A 17,756-nucleotide genomic window follows, 5' to 3' on the forward strand; every position below is an offset into this window, starting at 1 on the left:
TCCCCCCGCAGCCCGCCGCCCCCAGGCCGTTCGCCTCCGAGCCCGGCAGCGCGGGCCCCTTCGTGACACCGCGCCGGTGGCTCGTTCCTCGGCGTGGGGAGTGACGGCCTCGGGGGGCGGCGCGGCCTCGCAGTACTGGACCCGGGTCTTCTTGAGTCTTCGGGAGCCCGTTTGACGGATGAGACCGTGTGCGGGCGCGTTCAGGGGCTCGTCCCGGCCGCGCCCTGGGGTCACAGGGCCCGCGCTGGCTGCCCTTTCCTCTCCGCGTCATTTTTTCATGGAAATCTCAGCAAGCCCTGGCACGCTGTCTCCAGTCGTGTTGTCTTCCTGCTCAGTGACCCTTGTCCTTCTCCCTGAAAGGAACCTTTTTTTTAATTAATATTTTTTTTTGAAGGATAATTGCTTTATAGGATTTTGCTGTTTTCTGTCAAACCTCAACATGAATCAGCCATAGGTATACACATGTCCGCTCCCTGTTGAATCTCCTTCCCCATCCCACCCCTCTAGGTTGATACAGAACCCCTGTTTGAGTTTCCTGAGCCATACAGCGAATTCTGAAAAGGGACTTTTAAACTCGCTCACAGCAGGAGCAGGGCTCTGTATCGCAGAGCTTCCCTGGGCAGGTCGCCTGCACAGGCCCCAGGGTGGGGCTGAAGCACCTTCTGCAGTTTTGTATTGCCTGGGCTCCACGCAGAAACCCTGGAACCAGTTCACCTCTGTGCTTCCTCTGATGGAACAGGTTGACCCAGAAAGAGATACCTCCAGGTGTTAGCAACCAGGGTTCTTGGCCTTTCCCTAATCAGAGTTGGTGAGAGACCAGTCAAGGAATTCAAGCAAGGCTTGGTTGGAGCTCCTGGGGCCACATGGAAGGAGTGAAAACAAGTAACATGTTCCCTTGCTTGCTCCCCAAGGTGGGGCAAACTGCTTCCTTAGATGGGGTGAGGGTAGGTGTGAGTCTTGGGGTCCTGAGGGGGGTGGCTTAGGTGGTTTGCCCAGGCTCCGAGTGTGTTGAGTGCAGGGGGCACTGGGCAGTATCTTGCTTTTGCTGGTAACACCCCACTTTTGTTCCCAGCTCTTCAGAAGTGGCAATTGGGTTTTTGGTCTCTGTATCTTGTCCATATTGGCCCCACCTTGGCATGGATGCAGCTATTTTTAGCCCCTTAAGGTGTCTTTTTATTTTGTTGCTCCCCTCTCCAGAGGCATACACTGTAGCGAAGAGCCAGATCATCTTTTCACCCAGGATTATTTCATCTCTCATCAGAGGAAAAATAGATGTTCTTACTTCAGGGAAGGAGTGCATTTTTAAAATTACCCTCTTGTGGCTTTTGTTTCTTATTTTTCTCACATTCAGACATGACTTCTTAAACCAGTTTTATTTTTAGGCTCCTGAGGACTTTCCAGATTCCACAAGGGAATGTATATCAAAAATACTCTGAGTTCTCTAATTTCCTTATTAATTCAACTATGGTGAGATAGTGTAATGTGGATTTCATTTCCTAACTAGACAGTTGATTTTATTTCTTGTATCTCTCTTAAGTATCTTTTCTAAATAACAGTGACACTAACACAGGTCTCAGTAAGATGCAGCCGGGGACTTCGCTGGTGGTCCAGAGGTTAGGGTCTGCACTTCCACCACAGGGGCAGTGCGAGTTCACTCCCTGGTCAGGGAACTAAGATCCTACATGCCTCATGCTGTGGCCAAAAAACAAATAATAAAATGCAGCTGACTGGCTCAAATCCTGTTGCCAGGGAAGACCCCTCACTTCTAGAGTGCTGCTGCAGTGCAGCTACGGTAATCCCTGAAATGACCTCGGAGCAAAGCGAATGGTGCAGGCCAAGAAGTCAGAGACACAGAGAGAACAGGAGGGGGGTTGCTGAACAGATTGTCCTGATGACATGGATAAGTGGTAATCGGCTTTTCTTTCTTCAGTTTTCTTTCCAGCAGGGTGGATGGGGAGCATCACTGGCTGACATGCTGGTCAGGTGAGAATAGTTTCTAGATTGATGCTTGAGTGCTTATTGATGGAGAAGAGAGGGAATGGTGGTGCCGAACAGTAAGTCCCTCCTCTGTTCCTCTTTTCTGCCTTTCCCAGTTGGTGTATGCAAAGGGGTGGGGGGGCGGCGGGTAGCACTCAGGTTCAGTTAAAACTTGGCCACCACATGAAACCAAACCCTCAAAGTTGTGACAAAATGTATCAGGGGTTTGGATCCAAAACATATGGCTATTCACTATCTAAACAAGACAAGTTCTTTTTCACTTATGACCGAAATAATTAGCAAGGAAGTCAAATGAAATAATACAAAATATGTTCTGAAGCTATAATTGGATTCCTTTTTGGGTAGAGACTTTTTCCTCCCAAATTCACTTTATAAAATATAACAGAAAAGAAATATATATATAGCAGAAATAGTGGGGGTGGTGGGGGGAGAAATAATGATTTTGACATCCCATTTGCCAAAATTCATTTAAGCATATGCTAATGGAATTATTAAAAGGAAAACATGTCCCAGTTCAAGAGGTTAAGAAATATTTAGAAACATTTCCACATTAGAAACAGGAGACACCAGGATTTGTGATTGGGTTTCGGTAAGCCAATCAGCAGTTTTCTTTTCCTCCTTCAGAAGAAACAACAAGCTGGGTGTCTGCCGGCTTACATTACTTGATAGTTTTCTTCAGCAGTATAACTAACACACCAAGAAAATACATTTAACATAATTTCTGAATTTGAAGTGTTTTAAAATATCTTCATTTCTTCTTCATCTCCTAAACTAGAAATGAAAAGAACGACTTTCCAGCTTTTTCTATTTCCAAATGCTTTCTCTGTTTAAATTGACTTAATCTAAAAACCCAAAAGTGTCGTTTCATTCCTGTTTTCTCTCCTGTAAGAAGGGTAGGAGGTTCTAATAGCTAACCTTATTGAGTGCTCACCAGGTGCCAAGAGAGGTTAAAACACTTCATGTTTATTGTCTCATTGAATCTTTACAGCTACCGGTAGCACAACTGGGGAGTCCCCCCATCCATTATAGCTGAGAAAACTAGGGTGGAGAGAGGTGGGTGAGGTTGCCCAACAGCAAGTGTCAGGTGGCCTGGCCTTGAGCCCAGGCTCCTCCCCTCTGTGGACGAGAGGGACCCTGCTCTCCTGTTGGAGGGTGAGTGAGCTACTGGGTGCTGTGCAGTCAAGTACCGGGCTCATAAGAAGTGCTCAGCAAACGCTAGCTTTTGTTTTTAGTAGTTCAGTACCTGTTTAATTGATCGATTGACCTTTCCTGATCAAATAGAAGATACTGAAAAGCAGAATATTCCAATTGTCTGAAACTCCAGAAATGTCTCACCAATAACTGTTTTCTGAATCGTTTTAGTACTAAAATCTGGTCAGAACTGTTTGTTTACAGGTGTGATTGCTAAGTGAGTGAGTGAAAGTCTCACCAATAACTGTTTTCTGAATCGTTTTAGTACTAAAATCTGGTCAGAACTGTTTGTTTACAGGTGTGATTGCTAAGTGAGTGAGTGAAAGTCTCACCAATAACTGTTTTCTGAATCGTTTTAGTACTAAAATCTGGTCAGAACTGTTTGTTTACAGGTGTGATTGCTAAGTGAGTGAGTGAAAGTCTCACCAATAACTGTTTTCTGAATCGTTTTAGTACTAAAATCTGGTCAGAACTGTTTGTTTACAGGTGTGATTGCTAAGTGAGTGAGTGAAAGTCTCACCAATAACTGTTTTCTGAATCGTTTTAGTACTAAAATCTGGTCAGAACTGTTTGTTTACAGGTGTGATTGCTAAGTGAGTGAGTGAAAGTCTTTCAGTCGTGTCTGACTTTTTGTGACCCCATGGACTGTATAGTCCTGGAATTCTCCAGGCCGGAATACTGGAGTGGGTAGCCTTTCCCTTCTCCAGGGGATCTTCTCAACCCAGGGATCAAACCCAGGTCTCCCACATTGCAGGCAGATTCTTTACAGCTGACCCACAAGGGAAGCCCAAGAATACTGGAGGGGTATCCTATACTTTCTCCAGGGTATCTTCCCAACCCGGGAATCAAACCAGGGTTTTCTGCATTGCAGGCGGACTTCCCTCGTGGCTCAGACGATAAAGCATCTGCCTACAATGCAGATGACCCGGATTCGATCCCTGAGTTGGGAAGATTCCCTGGAGAAGGAAATGGCAACCCAGTCCAGTACTCTTGCCTGAAAAATCCCATGGACAGAGGAACCTGGTAGGCTACAGTCCATAGGGTCGCAAAGAGTTGGACACGACTGAGCGAATTCACTTTCACTTTTCTTTACGAAGTGAGCTATGAGGGAAGCTTGTGATTGCTAAAGACCATTTAATTAGAAGCTAGTTAATTTTCAGAACTGAGAGTAATTGTAGGGAATTCCCTGCTGCCTAGGACCCAGATTCAATCCCTGGTCAGGGAGCAAAGATCCCACAAAGCCACACAGCCAATAAAGAAAATTATGTGTATTTCTTAAAGATGAAGTTGTAGACCATGTATGGATATGTCACGTTTTAAAAGCATCTTGTGACAGAACAAAACTGAGCGGCTGTGGCTGACCCACAGGGAGGCCTCCGTGGGCTGAGATCTCCCTGACTGGGGCTCTGTCCACAGAGCCTGCCTCCCCGTCCCCTGGGCTCTCTGACCTCAACCAAGGCCACTAGAACCTGTCATGAGAGACTAAAAGCTCGGCAGCAGGGGTTCCTCACGTGGGCACCCTGAGCCCACCTTCTCCCAACGGGCAGGTCCCCGGAGCAGCACACCCAGCATCAGAGGCACTGTCTGCTTCACGCTGCGGTCCCGTGCCCTCCCTCTGTGATGCTCCTTTCTGTCCCACTGACATCTGCCCTTTGGAAGGACACGTTCTGTCTTTAGCCATGTGAACACTTGGTGTGAATGTTTTTTGCAGACCTAAGCCTGGAATTGATTTGATTCAGTTAAAACACTGAATTAACTTACCTAACTAACTTACCTTACTAAGAATCACCTTACTGTAACTGCCCTTCTGTACTTCCTGGATGAGCATGCGTGTGCACTGTTGCACCGGACTCTGCGGCCCCATGGACTGTAGCCCACCAGGCTCCTCTGTCCATGGGATTCTCCAGGCAGGAATACTGGAGTGGGTTGCTGTTCCTTTCTCCAGAGGATCTTCCCAACCCAGGGATCCAATCCGAGTCTCCTGTAGCAGTCTGCCACGTGCCCCCTGCCTGCATGGAGAGCAATACACTTAAGAAATGGAGTCCCATAGGGAATCCCGAAATTTTAGCTTTAAGTAAAATCTTTGTATATTCAGTACAAAAGCATTTTAACAATTCTTAAATCTACTTAAATGCTTTTGATATTTATTGATAAATATTAAGTTTGAATAATTCTTTTAGCCTCTGAACTTAAATTCCTATTGTTAGCCAAGAATTTATATGAAAACCTTTCTTAATTTTCCAGTTTCTTTAGCCATTTGAATAACGTGGGCACTACTGATTGTGTTAGTCAATCCAGAGAAACTTGGATACTCTTCCCCTTTCAGACAGGAACTGTAACAGTTTCAACCCTGGGCCTCACTAGCAGTTTTTTCCTGGTTCCCAGCCTTATTACAATGATTTTTTTTTTTTTTAATCTATAGTGGCTGGCATTTATTGAGCTCCTTATATAGATCTGGCCACTGTATTACTTTTAATCATCAGGTAACCTAGCAGATGAGGTACTAGTCTTCACCTCTCAGTGGTGGGGAGACAAGCTCAGGGAAATTGAGCGGCCAAGGCCCTTGCTGGTCGAGGGCGGCGAGGTCCAGCCACTGGCTGCTGTGACCGCAGCCCTCACTGTGCTGCTGCCACACCACGCGGGCGGGGGCAGCTCTGCTTGTTTTTTAAGTGCGGCAGGGACTTAACCACTGGATGATGTAAGACAGACTTAGCGGATTCTAGAGTGCTCCACTGTCAAGTGTTCTAAGTGGAGGCGTTAGAACGGCTAGTCAGTTTTTTGTAATCCGTATACGCTAAGAACACAAGACTCAGAAGTAAACGTTCCTGAATTTCTGTCGTCGCTCCGAAGACTCACAGATGCTGAGCTGTCAGAGCAGAGGCCCTCCTCCTCTCTCGGGCCTTTGGTGCCCCAGCTTCTCTGCTTAGTTGCTTACATGTAAGAATTTGAACCAGACAACAAAACTAACCACGTCAGTTTGCTAACCATAAACTGAACTCTGAGATTCACTGGGGAAAAAAGTGTTTTAATGGGTAACTTAAAACATCTACAAACCTACCAAAGATCATAGCTACTCAGTGTTAGATCCATTTCCATGGTTTGTGTTTTCAGCATTCCATACAGTACTGTGAATCAAGTCATATAGTTTTAAAGAGGAATAAAATGCCTGTTAGAACTGGTTTAAACTGAAACACAACTAATCTACTGAATCAAAACATGGGGTGATAGTGGTGGCAGTGTCGTTGACGACCTGAACGAATGCCCCCACTGTGGGTGCTGTAGACAGCGGGGGACACACGGGCAGTCTCTGCCTTCTGCTCCTTTTAAAGCAGCCCACCAACCAGGCATGGCACCAGCGAGTCTGCACAGCCCCTTCTTCTTCACAACCTCTGTCACGGAGGCCTGGGCAGACTTCCCTGGGTCTCGGAACCAGGAAGGAGTCCGACATGCCTCAGCCCGGCCCTGCCCCATCCACACGGTGAAGCCCGGGCAGTCAGCCGCCGGGCACTGCCTGCCTCCTCACAGACACACCCCCTCCCTTACCAAAGTGTGGCTGCAGGGGGCCGAAAACAGTTCTCTGCCCACAATTCACCTTTAACTTTTTTTTTTCATTTTAGAAAATGTGACGTCCTGAATCGTGGATTTTCAGGTTACAACACCAGATGGGCCAAAATTATCCTCCCCAGACTCGTCAGGAAGGGGAGCGGGCTGGACAGCCCAGTGGCTGTCACGATTTTCTTTGGCGCCAATGACAGTGCGCTCAAAGGTACAGGCACTTGTGTTTCCCTAGGCCATCTGTCACTGTTTTCTGTTAAACCAACTTAAGTTTCTATACTCTTTTCAAATGTTTTCGTTATCTCCCAGGAGGTAGTTTTGCCAAACTTACAATAGGTTCCCCGTTTACTTCCACTCATTTCTTCTGTCTTTAATGTCAGTCAGTTTTACTCCCGACCTCGCAGAGGCCTGGGTCCTCGGCAGACCTGCAGCTTCTGGAGTTTAATGGTTTTGGAGTCCATCTGTGCTGCGCTCGGTTCCTGAGGGCTCGCTTTAGCTGATGCAGTTGGCAGGAGAGAGCCAGCTATACACGTCGCGGTGCGACTCACACTGACGGAGAAAGTACCGCTCTGGGCAGCAGCACCCTGACCAGGCTTGAGTCCCAGGCCACGGGAAACAGGTCCGAACAGGAGACGTGTCTCCGTATTTTTGGAAGAACTGTTTCCGTGACTGGAGGCACAGCTGGCGAGCGCAAGCCCCTTTTCCTTCCCTGCTCGTGAAAGGAGGGCCCTCTGATTGGAGTAACTGAGAGGAGCAGCGGCTTCCAGAGGCTTCTCCGGTGCCCCTCCCCTCTCCACAGCGCAGGTGGGGCCCTCAGGTGAGGCTGAGAGCAGGGAGGAGGCAGCTCCCAACTGTGACAAAGGCGTCTTGTGCCTGTGAGGTTATAAACAACGAGTGTTGGTAGAGACTAGAAGTGCTCTCCATGAGACAGAAATTTCCCAAAGAAGCAATTTCTTTCAATTCAGGACAAGGAAAAACAAGTATGAAAACAATGGAGGAAATTGCGATTTATGAAATAGCCTATGTCAAAAAAAAGAAAATGACACTTTAAGGAAAGTTTTGCAAAAGCATGACAACAGAAGGTTAATGTTTTTAATGTAGAAATCAATCAGAAAAATACTCCAATTTTAAAAAATGGGCAGAGGCAGAACAGATGGATCACAGCAGGAGAACTGTAATAGCCAGTACATGTTCAGAAATGTGTAACGCCTTCCGTCACGCACAAAGGGAAAACTGAATATTGACTCTCACATGAGTGCGTTTAAGCAGCATTACTACAGCTGCCAAGTGTGGAGAACAGGTGCTCTTACAGGACTGGAGGAGGGGCGGGGACAGGGAGGACTTGAAATCTTTCTGGAAAGCTCCCATCCAGACCCCCCTCATCTAGAAACCTGGCCAGCCAGGTCCATGTGCAGAGACGTCTCTGCTGTGTTATTTACAACAAAACGTTGGCGTGCTACACAGTAAGGAAGCAGAAGCGTTCACTGTGGTCACCCTACAACCAGGCACCGGGTTTCTGAGGACTCCTTGTGAACACAGACACGCTTATAATGTATGTTTAAAAAAACACAGTATGGTCATTTATCTTTAGTGTGATGCCTCTTCTTTTGTGAAGTATACATTTCAGCTTGGCAAGGACTGGAAAGAAGTACAGCCAAGTGCCAGCAGTGGTTCTCTGGGTAGTAGGATCATGAGTGCTTTGACTTTCCTCCTGAATTACACTTTTGTGGGGTTTACAAAAAGCCTGCAGCGAGCCTGTGTGAGCCTGTCTTTGCAGTGATGACAGCTGTGCTTAGCTTATTACTGAGAGCTTCCTTCCCGGCAGGCACCTTGCTCTCAGTGCCTGGCACATTTGGCTGATGTAATTTCACAGCAAGACCCTGCTGTCACCCCCATTTACCAGCAGGAAACCAGCAGGAGGGGCAGAAAGGTGGATCATTTGTCCAAGGGCACAAGGCCAGCCAGTGACAAAGCCAGGCTAGAACCTGGGCAGGCTCCCTCCACAGCTCGGGCCTCCTTTACAAATCCAACCTTTTGGGTTCATGACCACAGGACAGAAAAGCAGGAGAGGCAAGCGCACTTACAAGGCTCCAAGCCATTTTATGAAGTCCATTTTATGAAGAACCCTGTGCTGGAACTCTCCCCACTTCCCCGCCCTCGGTGCCACACATTTCCCCGGCAATGTCAGGATTGGGGCCCACCTATGAACATGCATCAGCCTGACCTGTCACCCCTTAGAAAAGCTTTGGGGCTGAAGTGTCTGCCTCCCTCCCGAACAGACGAGAACCCCAAGCAGCACGTGCCCCTGGAGGAGTTCGTGGCCAACCTGAGGAGCATGGTGCGGTACCTGCGGTCCGTGGACGTGCCCGAGGGCAGGCTCATCCTCATCACACCGCCCCCGCTCTGCGAGGCCACGTGGGCGCAGGAGTGCCTCCAGCAAGGTGAGTGTGGGCTCCCGGACGCAGGGCTGCATCCTCGGGTCAACTCCCTGTCTCCGCTTTCCGTCAACAGAGGTCACAGAAGAGCTCCCATCGTGTCTCCTGTTGACAGAAAGCGTGTAGGGGCCAGCCCTTTGCAGAGAAACTGACTGAGCACTGTGGTCCCTTGCAGCCCTCACCGCTTCTGGTTCAAAGTCAGATGGGTGGCTGTTCCCCCGTCCGGCACCAGCCTCTCATTGCATACGCCAGTTGAGGCATCCGGACCCCGCAGTCTTCCCCACCACACCCTGCCTGCGCCGGCCCCCAGCCCGACTCCATCCACCTCCGGCCAGGGCTCTAGCCAGGCCACTCAGCTCCCCCGGCCCCTATCTGTCCAGTGTCCCCTAAACGCCCTTCATGGTTCCATTGGCCTTGGTCCCATGCTGGGGAGCAGGACACGTGTGACCTGCGAGGCCCGTCCTGTGTCCCGAGCCCCATGGCAGGCCAGTTCGGGTCCGTCAGCAGGTACCCATTCACCTGTGCTGAGAAGCCCTCCAGGTAGTAGGGCTTGTACAGAGGCCAGCACCTGGGTCTGTTGGTTGCACCTGGATTTTCTTTTTTCAACAGGCTGCAAGTTAAACCGCCTGAACTCGGTTGTTGGTGAATATGCCAGGGCCTGTTTACAGGTAGCCCAGGACTGCGGGGCTGACGCACTCGACCTGTGGACCCTGATGCAGAAGGACGGTCAGGTACAGTGGTGTGCATGGTCCTGGGGGGACCCAGTGCAGAGGGTTGGATGGGTGGTCCTCTCCCCTGCTGAGACTGGAGTGGACGTGGGGTGGGGGACCTGGAGAGGCTCCGGGAGAGCCTGCAGTCGCAGCGCCCCTGGCTTGGCCATGTTCTCTCCCTGCATGCAGCAGCTGGCATCATGCTCTGGGAAGCCCTCTGACAGGAGTTGGCACACAGTGAAACAGATGAGCAGTAAATGGTCGATGGCGTGGGAAAGTACTGCTGCTAGAGAAAGGGGCTGGCGGCTCTCAGCGTGTCACGTCCGAAAAAACTTCCCAGGGGTCTAGAGCTGGGAAGGTCTTCCTTGGCGGTCACCTGCTCGGACGTCAGCAGAGCAGAGGAAACTAAGGCCCAGGAGCGGTGCAGCCTGCGAGTCCTGAGCCAGCTCCCGATTCTGCTGGGCGGGGCAGGGCGGGGCTCGGCTCGAGCAGAGGAGAAAGGGCTCCCACGGTCAGTGTTGTTGAGACCGGGGGCCGCGGGGGTCTGGACTCTTGGCTGGACGGTACAAATTCTTTTTACCTAATCGTGCACCTGTCAATGTAATACCCAGACTAAGAGTCAGGACAGCTCAGGACCCAGTGTGTCAAGCTGTTTCTCACGCGTTTCACTTTGTTGATCACAGTCGAGTGCTGTATTCACTCACTGATTCTCTTCTTCCATCTGCCGAGCTGGAAGGACGCATCAGCTCAGGCGCTTTCTGATGCTGTGAGCGTGGGGCGCTCCGTGTGTCCTCCTCAGACGGTCAGGGCCTCCGCAGAGGATAGGGGGCGTGGGACGAGCTAGGGCAGCTCCAGAGGGCCACCGGGCAGGCTGGGGACCCGCCGGCAGACCAGCACACGCCTTTAACCGGGTTCTCTCCCCCTCACAGGACTTTTCCTCCTATCTGTCAGACGGACTACATTTATCACCAAAAGGAAACGAGTTTGTATTCTCCCATCTCTGGCCTTTGATAGAGAAGAAAGTCTCCTCCCTGCCTTTTCTGCTCCCCTACTGGCGAGACATAGCAGAAGCAAGACCAGAACTGAGTCTCCTGGGAGATGGGGACCACTAGTCACTGAGAACCAGGTCCTGCTGTCTCTCTACAGAACCTGAAGTCACTGGTGCACAAAGACCCCAAGATAAGTGGTCGAAGAATTTTTTTTTAAATGTTTTAAGTCTTTTGCTCATGACTCTGGAACAAAAAGTACTGTCTGCCCCCAAGATGAATAAAATCATTAGAATTTTCTTAGGACAGCTTTGTACCTAGGTACATCATGTTTTGATAATAAATATTTATTGATTGATGCAGGTGTCATCTGTGCCCCAACTACAAAATATGCCCAGAGCAGCTTGTTAATAAGTGTAAAAAAAAGGTAAAGACAGTTTTGTTTCTTAAAAAGTCACAATTTTATAAAAAATGGTTTTCTTACATTCACTCATACGTACACCCACACACCCCACTCACCTTCTGTCCAACTGCAGAAGTGTAGCTACAATGTGAGAGCATCGTGACTAGAGACAGCAAATACCACAAGGTACAGGTTCAAGTATTAGTGTAACAGGTATCTGCGTAACAAATGTCCTTAGAAAAAAAGATATGATTTGTCACAGGTTTGGATGATTGCCCTCAAAGCTTAAGTTATCTCAGTTAAAATGTGTTGGCTGGTGAGCACAATTCAGAACTTAGCAGGGGAAAAAAGCTTTTAAAGCAGATCAGAATTCAACCTGATGGTTTTTATCCTTCACATAGTAAACACAGACGTTACTGAAGCACTAGATCAAGAATGAACACAGGTGCATACCAAGGGTTCTTAGAAGTCAGTTGTGTGGGGAGAAAGCCCCAGGCCAGCACATCACACCCTGTTCCTTTGGCAAGAACCATCTCACACAGCCTCTTGGCCACTAGTGTTTGAGCAGAGGCGACCATACCCTTATTCTGAAGTAGTTCAGGTTTTCTAAATGGCAAATGTTTTAAGAGCATGGTAAGAGTGCTGACACGTGAAGATACTTACAAAACACAGAAAAACTGCCCAGCTCACTAGGCTCCAAAAACCGTTGGCAGGATTTTGTAGATTCATTTGGCTATAATTTGTAACCTTCACTATAAGCTGCTGCTAAGTCACTTCAGTCGTGTCCGACTCTGTGCGACCCCATAGACGGCAGCCCACCAGGCTCCCCCATCCCTGGGATTCATTGTTTTAATTCTAGAAATTAGAAATTCTAACAATTTAGAATTAAGAAACATTAACCTATTTCTTAGTGTAATTCCCTTCTTCTGTTACAAGTTCTAGGTATTACCTAGAACCACCTAGAAACAGAACCCACATTTTGGAGATAATGTATAACTTGTTGCTTTTATCTCCCTTTGTCTTGAAGGCAAAAAGTAAATCTGTGTCTGGTTACCCTCACACAAAACCACTACATGCCTATGTTCACTAGGTCATTACAGTGTATTTAAAAAAGAATCTGATCATCTCCCTAATCAGTGCTGTTCTCAATGTAAAAAGTTAATTTACAAAAACGTAAATATTCATAACCTAATCCAGCCATAGTTTCTGCTTTTGCACCACAGGTTGAAGGATACTTTAAAGATCAAAAAAACTGAAACCTGAAAGCCTCAAAATAAGCCAGATTCACCTTACCTCTTCAAAGGAAAAGGGCCTGACCACACCAGTATTATGTATGCAAAGGAAGTCCAAACACATGACCAGCATCTGCTGTGAAGTCACTTCCTTATTTCTCCCAAATCTTCACCAAAAATATGCAGTGATTTGGGGTCAAATCCCTAAAAAATACTCTGTCCAGGAAGTCAGCCCGGTATGCGGCTGGGGACTAGCACTCGGTCTCCTTGCTGTCCACGCGGTTCTGACGCTGCAGCTTGAAGGACGAGGCCTTTTCACTTCTGGTGACTGGATGGTCTGTAAGGTCCTCGAATGACTTGGCAGCTGCACTGCTATTTGGGAAGGGATCCTTCTCAAAGCCATCCTCATCGGCATGTGAGTCCGTGCTTGGGTCCTCCTGGATGGTGTCCATCCGCTGGTGGTCCAGCTTCGGGGCCAGGGGCGCAGAGGGCGCGGGGGGCATCACGGGGGTGGTCTGCAGGCGACCAGGGGTCTGGGGCGCAGGAAAGGGCTTGATGATGCGCACCGAGGCCGAGTCCATGCTGCTCAGCATCTCGACGTTCTGGAGAGACATGGAGCAGGGGGTGAGCCCCACCAGACGGCCGCACCCATCAGCACCCTGATCCCCACCCACCTGAGGAAAGCACCCTCAGAAGCAATTAAACCGCTTCCAAGTGTCCTGACAACCCGTATGTGAAGACCCAAGAGAGTCAGAAGAACCCTTGTCAAGATCCTAAGACAGGAAAAGCTCTCCAAACATGAAAATGAAGTCAGCGCCGAACAGCCAACTACTCAGGGCAGCAGGGAGGGCAGAGTGGGGCTCCTCTGTAGTGTCAGTCTCCATCCAAGTGACTGACTAAAAGATCACGGTCAAGAGGTTCCCTTTCACATCCTGCCTGCCAGAAGACGGCCCTCCAGCCGAAGAAGGCGCAGCTGGGGGAGGCCAGTGAAGGTGTCTGCTCAGCAGGCCTCCAAACACAACCGAAAATCATTTTTTGTGAGATACTTACACTGGGGTGGAACAGAGACAGAGACTCAAACTGCTTATCCAGTTTCTTATCCTAGAAAGACAAGCAGAGCGGGGTCATTCTTACAACCTGCTCAGTAGAGGCTCCGTCCTCCTAAGCCCCTCCTAATAGTAACTAGTGAAGAGCTAGCTTAGAACTTGAGCTGTAGGAAGAGGGAGCAGGTCCAGCAGATGAGAATGTGAGTTCTACTCAAGCTTGAGGGGCTCTGCCACAAGTGTTTCTCTTACACTTGAAGAAGTATGTTTTTTGGCATTAACTGCAGAAAGAGGCAAGGTTTAAGTGCTGTTTTTCTGAGAGACTTGCTCCATACCCTGGGCAGGAACAACCAGGGCACCTCCATGCAGGCTCAGCACTCAGAGACAAGGCTGACCCTAAGGGCAGCCCTAGGAGGTGGAGGGGCACTGCCTGTGGCCTCACTTGGCACTGACCTCAAAGTGCCCCAGACCCCCCAGCCTCAGTACTCTTCTCAGCGTGTCCTGAGTTTCTGTGGCCCAAACTCTGAGAGGACCTAGGCCTCAAGTCCCGAACTGGCCCTCAAGTCATACTCTGAAAGGCTGGACACACAGTCCCCCCTCCACCCTGCTCCCTGTCTGGGGCTGACTAGTGACAGGTGACCACAAGCGAGGCAGGAGGCCGAGCCCCGGCCTGACTGCCCTGACTGTCTTCTGTGCTTGGAAACCAGCCACCGCCCGCCCTCCTGTCGGCAGCTCTGCTCAGAAATCAAAGGTCAGGCCTCCATAGTGGATGGCAGTGTTGCTGTGTGTCAGAGCTTCAGCTCTTCTAACAGAGCAGGGCTTGAGCAGAGGTTTCCTCAGGCCCACCAGGCTCATCAACCGGAGGAAGAACCGTCACGAGACAGCGCGCGAGGGAAGGCGGCCAGGGCCACGGAGACCCGAGAGTTCCCTGCACCGCACCCTCCCATGTGCTCACGGGAGGCACCCTGTCAGGGCTTTCAGAGCAAAGGCCTGAAAGCCTGGGTCTGAGTGCCTCGTCTCTGCACAGCAGACAGATCTTCACTTTCCCACAGAAGCAAGGAGATTGGATTTATAAGAAAACTTATAAAGTACTGGAGCTTCTCAGAGTGCAACCAAGCTTGTTAGCTGTTACTCGTCTTGAACAATCAAAATGACTGCTCGGTGTCCTCACAGGGAAGGATTCGAACACCCCAAACGGTGCTGCCGGGACCCTGGACGAGACGGGGCAGCATCTCTGGACGGCTGCTGGCTGCCATCTGCGCTGTGACAACAGCCTGAAAACGCTCATGCCGCAGCTTCACTCAGAAGTCCTAGACAAGTCCAGCTAAACAGTCTCTGGTGCTTAGAAAGTATGAAATTCCTCAGAAATTACACACGAGAACAAAACAGCCACACACAAAAAATACCATTTTTTAGAATTTAGTCTTTTAACAAGATACACTTTCCTGGGGGTAACACCAAAAATGTCATTAGAAACAGGTCAGAGTTTTCTGAGAATAAATTTTATCTTTTCAAAACAGCCCTATGGTTGGAGGTGCTCAAGTTTAACAAAATGTTTCAATTACTTAAAAACTGGTGACTCACCACACAATGGACCAGAATGCTGAAAGGAATCCAGAATATCAAGGAGAAAACCAGGACGGAACCGACGATGTTGTCTGCTAGAAACTTCCCTGTGAACAGTTTCAAACAATGAATGTCCTGAGCAAGGACTCAGAAGTCGAAAAGCAGCCTTCTTAGAGTATCATCAGGTGTCGGGGCACAGACTGCCGGCGGGGTACCGCGACGTGGCTGGCATTGACAGGCTGGAACCATGCCACCCACGCGAGACCCGAGCACCTACCCACTCACGGGCACTCTCCCCAGAAAGGCCCAACGCACTTGTGGAGGACACGTCACATCACAGGGCGGCCCACCAGTCCCCAGAGGGACGCTGCAAGGGGCTCCTGCTGGAGGAGGCTCCTACTAGGAACGATGCTCGCCAAGACAGCGCTGCTGCTGTCTGGGCACTGTGGTGGTTTCTGGGATGAAACTCAAGTATGTACCCTAGAGGACACAGCGTGCATCCTCACTTCTGGAAAATCTGAGGCCCACTTGTACATGAATGATTCTCACACCACGCAGGAGTCTGGCAGTCTACAGCTTGCAGTCTACCATCTGATGCACGCTTATGCTGTCAAGAGTTCATTTCCAGTAAAGCAGTCTGTACTTTCTCTTCCCTTGTCTGAAAATCTGTGTGTCCATGCTATACAGGTGCAGACCTGTAAGGCCGTTTTCTTTTTTAGCCAACAAAGTCATTTCAGAACGTAAGTGGTGACTATTTCCATCCTCTGTTGAAAGACTGTTAGTCGCTCAGTTGCGTCTGACTCTTTGTGACCCCAGGGACTGTAGCCCGCCAGACTGCCCTATCCATGGGATGCTCCAGGCAAGAATACTGGAGTGGGTTGCCATTTCCTTCTCCAGGGGATCTTCCCAACCCAGGGATCGAACCTGGGTCTCCTGCATCGCAGGAGGATTCTTTACCCACTAAGCCACCAGGGAAGCCCATTGCAGGATTCGGGCATATCAGTCTGAAACCACACTTTCTAACGTTGTCAGGGAAGTCAGCTCAGTTCTAAGCAGCCTCCCACCCAGGGAAACCACGTACCGAAAGTATTGATGCTCAGCTTGTCAATGAACTCCCAGAAACGCTCGATGACATCCTGCACTCGCTTTTCACATTTGCCCTGAAAACAAAAAACGTCAGGTGTTATTTCAAGGGCCATGCATTTAGAAGGAACGTGGCTTCCTTCATGTTAAAACACATAACTAACGTGAAAAGGGATCCACTGAAACCAAACAGCCCAAGAGACCCACCTGTGACACACTGAAATGGGGACCTAAAGTACATTTTTATAAGTGAATTTAGAGTCACAAGACACACACACACACACACACACACAACCGGACAGCCTGCAGAAGCCTCCCAAGCCCCTAGCAACCCTCTTCTGTGAGTGTGCCAGCATAGTCGTGTTTCTGTGAGGGGCATGAGGATCTGACGAAGGCCGCCGACACATCATTCCTACCTACTCTGTACCCATTTCAAGGTCAGAGCCCACAGTTCTGCAGCATGAGTTTTACAATTAGCCTAGAAAACCAAGTAAGTGGGAAGTGAAGTCGTGTCCAACTCTTTGCAACCCCATGCACTATAGCCTACCAGGCTCCTCTGTCCATGGGATTTTCCAGGCAAGAGTATGTAAGTGGGACTCACTGCCTGCAAGCAGCCAGCTTTAGCATGAAGCCCCCAGGGCCTGTGTGGTCTCCTGGAACACCCACGGAACCTGCCTGGACTCTCACATGAGGACAGTGGTCAGACGTGGCACCGTCTGTGTTCTGATTTCCTTCCATTTGCAAAGCCAAGCATTTACAAACAAAAACTTCACATGAATAAACACTGTACATAAATACTCACATTCGTATCACAGAAGCCTACTGTACAGGGCTTGCCCTTCCTCAAAAACAAGTTCTTCTGTTCGGCGTTGACGTAAGGCACGCAGCGGCCCGAGGGGTCCCTGCAGCACACCTTGCACGAGTTGTCGGTTTCTGAAACGGAGCAGAGCCTCACATACACACGGTCCTCTGCTGCCCTGACCCTGCTGGGCCCCCAAGGGCGGGGTCGGGCTGGCAGGCAAGGGCCACCTCCGCCCCTCCTGCCTTGGACACGCACTCACCATTACACGCACAGGACTCCAGCCTCTGCTCGCGCTCGCAGAAGGGCACGCACTTGCCGTCCTTACACTTGCCGAGATCCAGGCACACGGTGTCATCGGCTGCGTTTCCGGGAGGCGGGCACTCGCTGCTGTTACCTGCAGTGCGGGGCACACGGTCACCGTGAGTCACCTGGACCTGCTCCATCGGGAGCTGGGGAGCACCGTGCCGAGCACTACGCTGCCCAGTGTCCGCTCAGCCCTGCGGCCTTGCCTCCATCAGGACCTACTCGTTCCAGGTATCCTGCTTTTTTACCTCTTCATAGTGAAACAAAACGTGCTTATGAAAGAATGTGTATGTAAAACAGATCCTACTGCTGCCACTAACAAAAGACGCCTGTGAGCCCTGACTTGACTGCACCCTCCCCCAGCGGGCCTCCTGCCCACAGCCCTCCCCGGCCCACACGCCCACCCTTCTTCACCTTCTTCCATTCCTCTCACCTCAGAACCTTAACGC

General features: G+C 49.8%; 2 protein-coding genes across 2 annotated transcripts in view; one reads left to right on the plus strand and one right to left on the minus strand.

Moving 5' to 3' along the window:
• Window positions 1-119: 119 nt before the first annotated feature.
• IAH1 (isoamyl acetate-hydrolyzing esterase 1 homolog (S. cerevisiae)) lies at window positions 120-11,233 on the plus strand. Its single transcript, XM_010852048.1, has 5 exons — window positions 120-1,983; window positions 6,807-6,955; window positions 9,024-9,185; window positions 9,789-9,910; window positions 10,819-11,233. Exons 1-5 carry the CDS (start codon window positions 1,718-1,720, stop codon window positions 10,999-11,001), a joined length of 882 nt encoding a protein of 293 aa, XP_010850350.1. The 5' UTR covers window positions 120-1,717; the 3' UTR covers window positions 11,002-11,233.
• Window positions 11,234-11,312: 79 nt separating this feature from the next.
• The window catches only part of ADAM17 (ADAM metallopeptidase domain 17), a 44,728-nt gene continuing 38,284 nt past the window's right edge, over window positions 11,313-17,756 (minus strand). The window contains exons 14-19 of the mRNA XM_010852049.1: window positions 17,264-17,398; window positions 17,005-17,135; window positions 16,201-16,279; window positions 15,138-15,226; window positions 13,561-13,611; window positions 11,313-13,112 (exon numbers count right to left, since the gene is read on the minus strand). Of these exons, the coding sequence (XP_010850351.1) occupies window positions 12,762-13,112; window positions 13,561-13,611; window positions 15,138-15,226; window positions 16,201-16,279; window positions 17,005-17,135; window positions 17,264-17,398 (836 nt within the window). The 3' untranslated portion in view covers window positions 11,313-12,761. The remainder of the gene's footprint in view (window positions 13,113-13,560; window positions 13,612-15,137; window positions 15,227-16,200; window positions 16,280-17,004; window positions 17,136-17,263; window positions 17,399-17,756) is intronic.

Source organism: Bison bison, unplaced genomic scaffold (assembly GCF_000754665.1).
Source record: "Bison bison bison isolate TAMUID 2011002044 unplaced genomic scaffold, Bison_UMD1.0 scf7180017864307, whole genome shotgun sequence".
Classification (NCBI taxonomy): domain Eukaryota; kingdom Metazoa; phylum Chordata; class Mammalia; order Artiodactyla; family Bovidae; genus Bison; species Bison bison.